The 12,343-nt window shown below is 41.3% G+C and overlaps 2 protein-coding genes across 2 annotated transcripts; both read left to right on the top strand.

Annotated features, from left to right (window-relative positions):
* Window positions 1–2,293, top strand: LOC115593125 (homeobox protein vent1-like). The gene is made up of 3 exons (XM_030436500.1): window positions 1–531; window positions 1,281–1,531; window positions 1,655–2,293. Exons 1-3 carry the CDS (start codon window positions 303–305, stop codon window positions 2,006–2,008), a joined length of 834 nt encoding a protein of 277 aa, XP_030292360.1. The 5' UTR covers window positions 1–302; the 3' UTR covers window positions 2,009–2,293.
* A 6,878-nt stretch (window positions 2,294–9,171) lies between these two features.
* On the top strand, window positions 9,172–10,495 carry purbb (purine-rich element binding protein Bb). The gene has a single exon (XM_030436499.1). The coding sequence runs from the start codon at window positions 9,236–9,238 to the stop codon at window positions 10,145–10,147; it is 912 nt and encodes a 303-aa protein (XP_030292359.1). The 5' UTR covers window positions 9,172–9,235; the 3' UTR covers window positions 10,148–10,495.
* Window positions 10,496–12,343: the final 1,848 nt, after the last annotated feature.

Consider the following 12,343-nt stretch of genomic DNA (forward strand, 5'->3'; position numbering starts at 1 on the left):
GGTTCCTCCAGACTCACTGGAGCCTTGTTGTAACAGCCTCATTGAGACTGAATGAGACGTCTTAATTACTCCAGTTGTGAAAACTGAAGGAGGAGGGTGGAGGCAGGGAGGATGTGTGCTTTGATCTCCAGGATCAGGGAGTCCGACCTGAGGAGGGACGCCGCCTATAAATACAGACGCGCTGTGATGGGGGGCCAGTCGAGACTCAACCAGGACCGGGACCAGGACCAGGACACCACCAGCAGACCTTCACCTCCACTCTGGATTTACCCTTCAGGACCAAACGTCAGCGCTCTGCAGCCATGAGAGGACACTTTTCTATCGAGTGGATGGCCCAGAGCAGCCAGCCGGCCGGGACCGGCTCCGTCTCCGCCTCTGGACCCACCACCTGTGGGACGCACTCCGAGAGTCTGCCGGGCTTTTACTGCAGACCAAAGACCGCTGAGAGTTTACCAGAACAGGAAGAGAACAGGAGCCAGAACCTGGACGGACTCAGTCTGCAGCACCAAACCTCACACGGCAACAACCAAGGTACGTCCAGAACAATCAGAACATCTCTGCTGATCCGTTTCTGCTGCTCCTAGAATATTAATGTCCCAGAAAAGATGAATTATAGAGGAGTTAATGAAGAATAAAAGGTGATATAAATGTAGAAATGTGCATTAAAGAAATAGAAACATCTGTACTAATGAGAAGAAACTGGCAGTAATAGAATGTAACTAAGTATTTATACTCAGTATTTCAATTTTCAGGCTTTTTGTTGAAAAAAAATCTGAATTTAAAGGGAAAAAATCAGAATAATACAATTTTTTTAAAGTATTTTTAAACTCCACCACAGCTCAGAGGAAAATATATATATACATTTTTACTAGGCTACATTTATTGTATAAAAATTAGTTACTAATATTTCTTTAATTAAGATTCCTGAGCTCAAAACCTGTGTGATCTTTTGTCAGATATTTAATTAAAGCTAAACTAAGATGCCAAGTGATAATAATTAATTTCTCAAGCAAAACATTTTGTATTTTGAAGGTTTTGTGGCCTAATGGTGACAAGATTTCTCACTATTTTCTGACTTTTTATCAACCAGAGAACCTGAGATTAATCCAGAATAATTAGATTAAATCCAGAAGTTACAGTTTTATACTAAATAGTTAAAACCCTGCTACATTCTAACAGTGTTTCTACAGAGTGGTGTCAGTACTTTTACTTCCGTCAGCGGTTTAATGTGACGTCTTCCCTCTGAACGTCTTCTATAACTCCTGTTTCTCCTCCTGCAGTGTCTGAGGCCGGGTTCAGCAGCGGCACAGAGGAGGAGACCTCCGGCTACGAGAGCGAAGGAGGTCACTCCCTCTCCACCGACTGCACCTCCACCTCCTCGCCGGCGTCGCCTCCGTCAGGGAGGAGGCCACGCACGGCCTTCACAGCCGAGCAGATCGGCAGCATGGAGCGGGCGTTCAAGAGGAACGCTTACCTGGGAACACAAGACAAGGCCGAGCTGTGCAAGAAGCTCAGCCTGTCCGACAAACAGGTAACGATCCTCCATCTGGTACCGATAATCAATCAGTGAGAATCAATCAGTGACAGAGACTATTTTAAATGTTGATATTGGACAGAACTTTTCCTCATGAGACTTTCTATTCCTCCTCCTCAGATCAGAAACTGGTTCCAGAACCGGCGGATGAAGCTGAAGCGGACCGTGCAGGACGCCCTGGCTCACGCCTGTCAGGCAAACGTGGCCTCTCAGTTGATGCATTACCCGGAGCTGCAGGCGTACCGGCCGGGCCCGTACCCGAGGTACCACTCGGCAGCGGTAGCAGCAGCCGAGGGCCCGTCTGCTGCCTCCTACGTCCATCCACACGGCCTGCAGTACAGCTCCCCTCTGCCCAGCGTCTCCGCTCTGCCTCTGGACTCTTTCTACCAGTACAGCAGCCTCCCAGGAGTCCTGCTGCCCTCCACCACGCCTCAGCTCATGGGCTCGTACCCGGCTTACCATCAGTACTACTGATACCGCCCGGCCCGATGAGCCTGTGCTGCCACTTTCATCCTCACTGTGAGACAAAATGAGACTGAATGGTCTTATCCTAATAGGATCGATGCTACGAGAGACGGACGTCGGCAGAGCTGCTGCTGTGAATGTTGAATCAGGAACAAACAGGGTGCTGTGCAATACTGATGTGAACTGTGTGTGTATCTGATGTAAAGTTTGGATTTATTTAAATTTGATTTGAAGAGATTGTTGTTATGTTGCTGTAAATCAGATTGTTTAAATAAAATCATTTTTAAAACTTAACGAGTTCTCTGACGTGACATATTCTGAAAGTGAAATATCAACATGGCGACATGTTAAAGTTTGTATTTATGCTGCTTTTAACTTCCATACTCTGTTACTTTCAGAGGGAATATTGTACATTTTTACTACATTTCATTATCATAATTTTATCGTTTATAAAGGTACTGGTTACTTTTACAAGTCAAGCTTTAACATGCAAACCACATGACCAGTTTACAGGACTTTATTGATTTGTAACGCTGCTCGTCCACATCAGAAAAATAACCTAAGTTGACATTTAAAGCAGTAAAATACAACCTATATTTACGTTTTCTTGTTCGGTGGCGACCTCTGATGGCTGTAGCAGTAAATACAGCAGCAGAGGAGGACGGACTCTCACTTAGTCGTCTTTTATTTGCGTCCTGTACAACCAAGTCGTGTTTAACTCTCGTCGTACCTGACTTGATAATATAATGTACATAAAGAAAGTAACATTTTAACCCTGATATTATTAGCTTCTCTTAAACCTAACTCAACTGCGACAAAGGTCTGGTATACCTTTCACTACTAACACTGCAACAGCCGTGTGTCGTTTTGGGAATCAGTGACAAACAATCCATCTATCAGCGGTTTAACTACGAGGATGTGTTGATTAATTACTACAGATGACAGTGTGTTCTCTTACTGAAGCTCAGTTCTGAGGCTGCTCCAACAAATAATAAATAAAGCCACTTCTTATCAATATCACACCCAGCGCCGCTTAATGATTCATAACATGCCTATCTCATTCAGCAGCACTGACCACGCCCACGTCCAGTAGAAGCCACGCCCACTCCCCTATTCTGGGAACTGTTACAGACACAGATAACGAGGAAGTCACTCATCAGTAGTGCTCATCACTCATTACTGCATTAATTATTCAGTAATACATATCAACACTCACACAGGCTCTATGATGGTGTCAGGACAAAACATCTCCTCTTGTTTCTGTGTTTTCTTTTTCTGGACCGTTTCTCCACTGGAGGAATGTAACTAAGTATATTTACACAAGTACAAATTCCAGGGACTTGTACTTTACTTGTGTATTTCCATGTGATGCAACACTCCTCCTCTAAATCTCAGAGGCCTTTTGGTTTTTTGGATGTTGCACAATTACTGAGAAATCATATTCAGAAGAACACTGTGTGTTTTTCCTGAGCTGCCACAGAGAAAACTGACATCATGTTCTCGGTAATATTTCTGGGAATTCACCGGGTTTAATAACTAATGATCAAATAAATCAAATCCATGTAGTGGAGGGGAATTAAAAAGTAGTAGACGATGGAAATACTCAATAAAAGTATAAATACCTCAAAATCAAGACTGAAATGTGACAGTTAAGGATTCTTTTTCTTAAATTCTGAGGAATTTGTATGAGTCTGGTGCATACTTTGTTTTGTCAGGTGAATCTGGACTCATGACTTCAGTAAAATCCTACTTCCTTGTATACAAATACTTCTCTGATGTTAACAGATCTCGAGGGAACATCTTTTTCCAAACCGTCACATGTCCTTCAGGAGCGACTCCAGCTTTTCATCACCAAGTCATCCAGCTCTGAGGTGAGCTGACACCTTTACACCTTTCTGTCATTTTCAACTGTGTCGCTGCAGAAACACAACACAGAGTGAAACAAACAGCTGCAGAAACACTCCACAGTGTCAGTGGGTTTATTTCTGCTGCGGTTTCAGTTCTGAGCTCACAGGTGCTGCTGACACGTCCAGCTGGGAGGAAACACACATCACCTGAAGGGCAGATGAAGCTCTGCTGCCACCTGTGGGCACTGAACGGTACTGCAACAACAATGTGATCACTGTTTACATGCAGCTGTAAACATCAGTGCAGCACCTCCTGCTGCTACTGCTTAAATATGAAAGTACTCAAGTAAAAGTATTCTGTTACAAGATTAAGTCATGCATTCATTATAAGTAAAAGTACACATGTATTGGCACCAGAATGTACTTAAATTTGTCTTTATTCAGAGACTTCCATCATAACTAATATCTGTTATATAAAAACTGTAGATACCTTACATATAATAATGCGGCATATTTTATAAACTGTATGTTTTGCAGGCTTGAGTAACTGAATCCATGTAACAGGATAAAAATAAAAGTAACTACATTCAGGTAAAGTTACAAAAAAATTGTGTACTTATATTAAAGATTCATTCAGTAAAAAAGGAGATTACTAAATTACACTTTTACACAACACACACTCTGGTCTCAAGTGAAACAAATAGTTAAAATGTGATGTCTTGTCGTTATCTGCATGTGTTTGGTCGTGAGGTAATCCAAAAGTAACTGACAGTAATCAAGTTACATTACTTTAATATTGTTATACTTCGCTGACAAACATTTATAACGTGAAATCAGTAACTGTACTGCATTACATTTTTAAAGTAACCCTCTTAACAATCTAAAAAGTAACTTTAGCTGTTAATGTTGTGGAGTAAAAGTAAAATACTCCCCCTGAAATGTCGTGAACGAGGGTGATAAAGAAGCAGGAGATGAAAACAACCAGCACATGTATCTAAAAATGGGACGTAAATGAGAAAGCAAAACTTGAGAGTGTTTCCTGTGTGGTTTCCTGCCGACGGTCGGTATCTTTTTATAGTAATATGTGTGTTTGGTGACAGCTGTGACATCAGGCACAGCAGCAGATTTGAGGTCACCCATTTTGATGCCCTACTCTGAAACTAAAGTGCATTTAATACTATATTTCCAAAAACAAATGCAGGAAGTCCAAACAAATATTTTACAATTACAGCTCTGACTTTTCATATGATATAAAAATGAGAATATGTAGAAGAAATAAAACATTCTTCTTCTTACAAATAAAAAGTTGAATTAATTAGCAGTTCAACAGACTGAGCCTGACTTGTTATGGATCAACCAAAAGCTTATTGTGTTAATGAACCAAGTATATTTACTCAATTACTGGACTTTAATACAATTTCCAGGTACTTTACTTCCCTCTTTATTCTACTTTATACAGTTACTCCACTACAATTTGGAGGCAAATATTGTCCTTTTTTCTTTTTACTCCATTACATTTATTTGATAAGTTAAGTTACGTGTTACTCTGAGGTAGGCCTACCTGTATTTTACCTGAGTATAATTTATTTATATTATTTTCTGCTGCTCTATGATTCCATTGCACTACATTTTGGAGGCAAATATTGTACTTTTTACTCCACTACATTTATTTCATTACTTAAGTTACTTGTTACTTCGAGGCACCTGTACTTTACTTGAGTAATTCCATTTTCTGCTACTTTATGATTGTACTTTTTACTCAACTACATTTATTTGTCAACATTAGTTACTAGTTACTTTGCAGATTACTGCATCATTTATTATTTGGTAATCTCATAACATTGATTCCAATCATCAGAAAAATGATGAACAGAACTGATCAGGCTGATAATTGATCGACACAGTGTACACTGATTAGTGTATATCAGTGTGAGGAATTAATTTTGAGGATTTTTTGGCCACAACAGGAAATCGGCCATCTTGAATGGCATGCGTTGATTTTCGTTTTGCCGACACTGTTTAGAGGACTTTAGGATGTTCACAGACTCACTAAATTTGGCATGTAGGTTCAAACACGTCAGTACTTTAATTCTATACCACAACTGTCCACAGGTGCTGCATAACAGCTCAGTAGCGCCCCCTAATGGCTTTTTCACTGAGCTGCTGTTAGTTTCATTAATATAATAATAGCTGGAGAGAGGCTAACCCACTCAGACATTATTAAACAACACATGGGCCCTGTTTCGAAATCAATCATTCCCAAAACAGGAATAGAATGTGAAGGTAATGGAAGCCGTGTTCTCCACTGCAGAAAGAAATTGATATATCAAATATAGTTAAAGCTTTGACAATGACACCAAGAGGAGACATTGGACTCCATCAAAAGATTCAACACGCTCTTTAAAAATCAGGGCTGAGCAGAATTAAAACCACAAGAGCGTAATTCATAAAAAGGGTTTATTACATAAATAGCCAGTAAAGACACCAGGACAGCAGTTCCCAACATAATTTCATAATAAAGAATGATGTAGCAGTCTGTAACCATGTGCATGACATCACTTCAGGAGTCTCACATCACTCTGCACTGTAAAACCTACTATAATCAATGATTATGATTCAATAAATGTTTTGTTTTTTTTAAGTAAACCAAAAGTAAACCAAGTGTATTCAGTCCTGAGAACATTTAGTGCTTTATAGACGAGTAATATGATTTTAAAGTATATCTTTTGAAACACAGGGAGTCAGTGGAGTGATTTAAATAACACATTAAACCAGAACTGAGACAAAAACACTTAATACATTCTGTGCAGACTACAATGAGGCTGCATATTGTGTGTATAAACTACTTTAGCTGCTCAAAATGACCTTCTAGATGCTGACAAACTAACATACTGAGACATTATTACACACAACACTTGGAGCCTGTTAGCTAACTGTGCTGTACTCTGATATTCGGCTGTAATTATGCTAGTATTAACAAGCTAACATTACACAGCAGGATAATGGCGTCATGCTAACGCTCTCCAACACACACATTAGCTAACATGCAAACCTGTCTGTAAAAACACCACGATAAAATGACTCAGACATCTTTATAAGCTTGTTACAGTGTCAGTACCCGGTTCGTGTGTCCTCAACCGTTAATGAAGGCAGCTGAGCCGTTGCTAACGTGTTTCCCAAACCGTGCAGTGCATCTCCAACAACTTTAAAGTCAGCTAGCTAGCTAACATAACATAACCATTCACTTACACTGACCAGCACAAGTTAGCTAACTAGATTTCATGCCGATCTTACCGAAACTACCGACTTGTTTTGAGAAAGTGATCAACGTTTAATTAACTTTACATTATTCATGTAATAAACACGGCAGAGAAAAAACGCCCAAATTCACAATGGAGGTTTGGTGCACTGAACAAAACAAAACGTCCATCACAGATTTAATTGGATGTAATAAGAAGATTATGTTCCAGCCGAATTTACCTCAACACTTAACAGTTAAATGAGACGTCTTCAGCTTCGTGTTCAGTTATTTCAGAAACATCTGAGGCAAAAACACAACTCACCAACGTGAGAGGGAGGCACAGAACTTCATGGGCTTAGACAACATGAAGATAGTTCCTATGTGGAGCTGGCTGATGTATGAAGGAACATCACCTGGGCTTATTACCTGAGATCTGTAGGTAATAACTGATCTGTACACCTCCCACATAGACATGAATACACCTGTACTGAGCAGCTAACTGTACACAAAAAGTGGATTCCTACAGAACAGTTTACTGACCGTGTTCGTGTCCTCAGAGAAGAGCCGCTCCGACCAGAGTGACGACCTACCAGCCATTTAATAGGCATCTGAAGTTTTGGAGGGAAATGCAATAACTTCAGGCGGGAAACGAGAGAGACCGCCCCTTTTGGCTCGCACTACCTGCATTTGTCAGAAAATATGTGGGCGGGACTTATTTTGCGTGGTTTAGGCTTGTGTTGATTAGCTTAATTGGTAGAGGCCCTTGCATGTGCAGATTCTCTGTCTACAAACAAGCCCCAGGTTCGATTCCCCACCTGCATGACACTTCTTCACTCTCTCATACTGTTTCCTGTTATCTCTCAAACTGATCTATTAACATACAAAGGCCAGAAATCAACCTCAGATGACATCTTTAGTAACCTCTATATCTGAGTGATAAAAAGAGAAACCTCTCTGCACAAAACACTTTGGCTGTAATATGTCAACAAATGAGATGAAGATTTGGAACATGGATTTATCCAAAATTCAGATTTAAGTTCTGTAAATGTGTGTATTTTTAATTAGAAATGTTCTCATTTGCATATTTAAATGTAACATTAAATAATAGCCTACATTGTGATATACAAAGATTATTGTCTCAATGTAAAGTAATTTTCATGGTAATTGTGTACCTTATTCACCAGCTTTTTTCTCAGTCAAGTCTCACTTAAACCAAACTTTATACTATTTTCTGATTTATACAGGGATGAAAAGAAACTCCAAAATTCTCTTTGAAACTCTTTAATCAATCTGTCAATCAATCAGACTTTATTTATGTAGTACTTTTCATACAAATAACATATCGTACAACGTGCTTTACATAATAAATGCAAGCAAAACGAAGCAGTTAAACCAAAAGCTACACACTGACAAACACACACACTTCCTCTCACACATAACACATGAATACATTTTTGAAAGAAGGCAACTGAAGCTTATCTTACTCTCAGCCTGTAGCAGTTTAATATCAGATACTGCCAGAGTGTTACTTTTGTGAGTGACTTTCACTTTTATCATAGTAACATTTCAACAGGATATCATGATGACTTTGGGGTGCTTTATACAACACTGTCAGTACGTAATGCTATTTATGTGAAAGACGTTTTTCCACCACTGGTAATATCACAAAATATATTTAATTTTTCTTAAAAAGTTTAAATTTATATAGAAGAAGTCACAAAAGTATTTTTGCTCATATAAAAACACGACCCAGAATCATCTCCACTATAACTGTGAGCAGGAAAACAAAGTATGTCGACACACTTATACAAGCTGAAGCCAAAACAATTTAAAAACATAACTTTCCAACATATTATGTCATAAAAACAGGAGATTTCACAACCAGGAGCGGAGGGGAGAAACAAGAAGTACGCAAACGGAACTCCGCTCTGAACCAATGGCCAACGAGAGATTGTACATATGGGCGTGACGGACAAACTCAACCAACCAATGGGAAAGCCGTAACCGTGTGAACTTGTGGAAGTGGCAGACGCGCGGGCCAATCAGAACCCTCCCTTGAAGTGCAACCGTGATGAGCGTGAAGGGTGCGCGCGCTGGCCGGGCTCGCGCAGAAAGCAGCTACGCAGGAGCGAGAGGGGCAGAAGCCGAATGGTGGAGCTGAAGATGGCGGATGGAGACAGCGGGAGTGAGCGCGGTGGCAGCAGCGGGGGAGGAGGTGGAGGCGGCTTCCAGCACTTCCAGAGGGACCAGGAGACCCAGGAGCTGGCGTCCAAGAGGCTTGACATCCAGAACAAGCGCTTCTACCTGGACGTCAAGCAGAACAGCAAGGGCAGGTTCATCAAGATCGCCGAGGTAGGGGCCGGGGGCTCCAAAAGTCGCTTGACCCTCTCTCTGTCAGTGGCGGCGGAGTTCCGTGACTACCTCGGGGATTTCATCGAGCACTACGCCCAGCTGGGGCCTAGCAGTCCGGAGCAGATAGCCCAGGCCAGCGTGGGGGAGGACGGCGGGCCCAGGCGAGCTCTCAAGAGCGAGTTTCTCGTCCGGGAAAACCGCAAGTACTACCTGGACTTGAAGGAGAACCAGCGGGGGAGGTTCCTGCGGATCCGGCAGACCGTAAACCGTGGACCTGGCTTCGGAGTTGGGGGCCCTGTGGGCGGCATGCTGGCCGGCCAGACCATAGCCCTTCCGGCGCAGGGGTTGATAGAGTTTAGAGACGCCCTTGCTAAGCTCATAGATGATTACGGGGGAGACGACGAGGAGCTGGCCGGGGGCATGGCCGCCGGGGGCTACAGCGAGCTCCCCGAGGGCACCTCCATCATGGTGGACTCCAAACGGTTCTTTTTCGACGTCGGGTCCAACAAATACGGAGTGTTCCTGCGGGTGAGCGAGGTGAAGCCCAGCTACAGGAACTCTATCACCATCCCGTTCAAAGCCTGGGGCAAGTTCGGAGGAGCGTTCAGCAGATACGCCGAGGAGATGAAGGAGATCCAGGAGAGGCAGAGGGATAAAATGTACGAGAGGAGAGAAGAGTCCGAGGGGGACGAAGCGGAGGACGACTGAGGGAGAGAAAAAAACACGGAAAAACAAGTTGTTAGTCCAGCTACATGACAGATCTGCAGTGTAGGGGTATTGTGAAAAAAAAGAAGATAAAGTGCATGACAAATCGTGCTGTAATAGCCTACTAAAGTATCGTGGCGTTAAAAAAAAAAAAAAGAAAAATAAGTACATGTGCAGGGATTTATTGGTGTATTATCCTAAAAACAAGTTTGTAGGGTTGAGGGTTGGAGTGGTTGTGTGAATCTCTGAAAGTGGACTAAATGTGTTAAAAAAAAAAATGAGATGAATCTCATTGGCTGAAAAAAAATAAATAAGAGTTCTGCTTTATTGTAAAAAAACATCTGAAAAAAAGAGGAGAGAGAAAGAAAGAGAGAGAGAGAGAATACTAAAACCAGCAGATTGGTTTTTTTTACAAAGCCAATGAATGCTTTCCTATCTGCAACATAGTTTATATTTAAAAAAAAGAAAAAAAAAAAAGAGTGAGGAGTCAACCTGTTTAAGATGTTTTCCTTGCTCGGTTGAGGAGAGAGAAGTTTTATCGCATCCATTGTATTCCTGTTCCAGTCCAGGTCTCTCCTCAGAGGGCAGTTTTTTTGTTTTTTAACGCGAGTCGGTCAGATGAACCCTGAGAGGAATGTATAGAAAGCTGCTGGAGGTTTTGTGCGTTTAGATGTATGTGAGCAGGTGGAGAGCTGTCAAACACACACAGCAGCAGCAGCAGCAGCTGGCAGTTAATCTATAAGATTACCCAAAATGTAAGGGGAAGTTACTGAGAGGATTATTTTTAAGCCCAGACAACAAGGGCCTAAACTAAAGCTTTTGACTCCAGTAGTCATTTACAGTGAGGATCAGCTGGGCTTTATGTTATACATACGATCTTGGCAAAATTCATAGTTTTAAGTCCGATTCAGGAAGAGGAAGAAGCAGCGTGTCTCCTCGCGCCAGAGCATCCCTGGTGTCGAGATCAACCGCTTTTGAGAAGAAGCCCACCAGGGACGACACACTGATACAAACTGGACTTTTATCGATGCTCATTCGCTCCCACGAGCCACTACAAGGGTCCAAATATCCGGGAGCGCAGCATCAGACTCAGCAGAGCTTCTCTGCCGGACTGCGGAGCGGCGCCAGCGATGAGTTTTGTACCATCAGCCTCTCTTGTCGTGGTCAGAACCACGGGCCGCTTTTTTTTCTGACCCAACCTCGTCCAACACGTTGAAGACCCTGGACAGAAACACACTGATGGATGTTTCTTTTCGTTTCTTTGGTGTTGTTTTCAAAAAGAGAACTATATTGAAATGAGATTCTACTTATAGGAAAAATATTAACTGAGCAAACCAGCAAAAGATATTTTGAAATACTTATAATGGAGAAAAAAAAAATGTATAATGTAAAGGAATTTCAAGACTTAAAAAAAAAAAAAAAAGGTTAATTTCTAAAACAAAGTTGTGACTCAAACCTCCAGATTATTTTTCATTTGAGTGAAGTATAACACTTCCTTAATTAAAACAGCTTTAAATGCAATAACCATGTTGTGACTGTATATTTTTAACTCCCTGTTTTCATAAAGATAATCTATTCACTCTGAATTATGATTATTTTCATTATTACTCTATTTAAAATGTTTGACAGTGGCTTGTTTTCTTTCCCTCAAGGAGTCCAAAACCCAAAGAAAATCAGTTTATAAGAGATAAACCAAAGAAATGGAGCACATTTTTCTTTGTGAAGCTCGAAACAGATCATTCTTTTTACGTTTTTACTTGATAAAATGAAATTATTAATCAATTAACAACAGTTTCTTCCTGATCAGCACGTCGAAGTCAGCTTTTACATACTTTGCTACGTCATCATTTTTGCCTCTTTCTCTCTCAGCACTTTTTTTTTTTCCCTGAAGTTGCGTGATCAGCGGAGAAATCCTTCCTGGGAAATCCAGTGATATCAAATCCAGACCGGGATTATTGTGCTTTCGCTGAAGAGGTCAGTGTGCGGATTTGAGAACAGGTCACACGAAGCTTCGACCACACAACCAAGGCTGAACCTAACCTTTATTTTCAGTATTATGATATTATTATTTTCATGATGTATCAATAGAAGCTCAGAAGCCAACGTGACATCTTCAGATTGCTTCTTTTGTCCAACCAACTGTCCAAACCCCCAGAGACCCGTTGCTGATGTCATAAATGAGACAGAAAGCAGAGAAAT

Source organism: Sparus aurata, chromosome 12 (assembly GCF_900880675.1).
Source record: "Sparus aurata chromosome 12, fSpaAur1.1, whole genome shotgun sequence".
Classification (NCBI taxonomy): domain Eukaryota; kingdom Metazoa; phylum Chordata; class Actinopteri; order Spariformes; family Sparidae; genus Sparus; species Sparus aurata.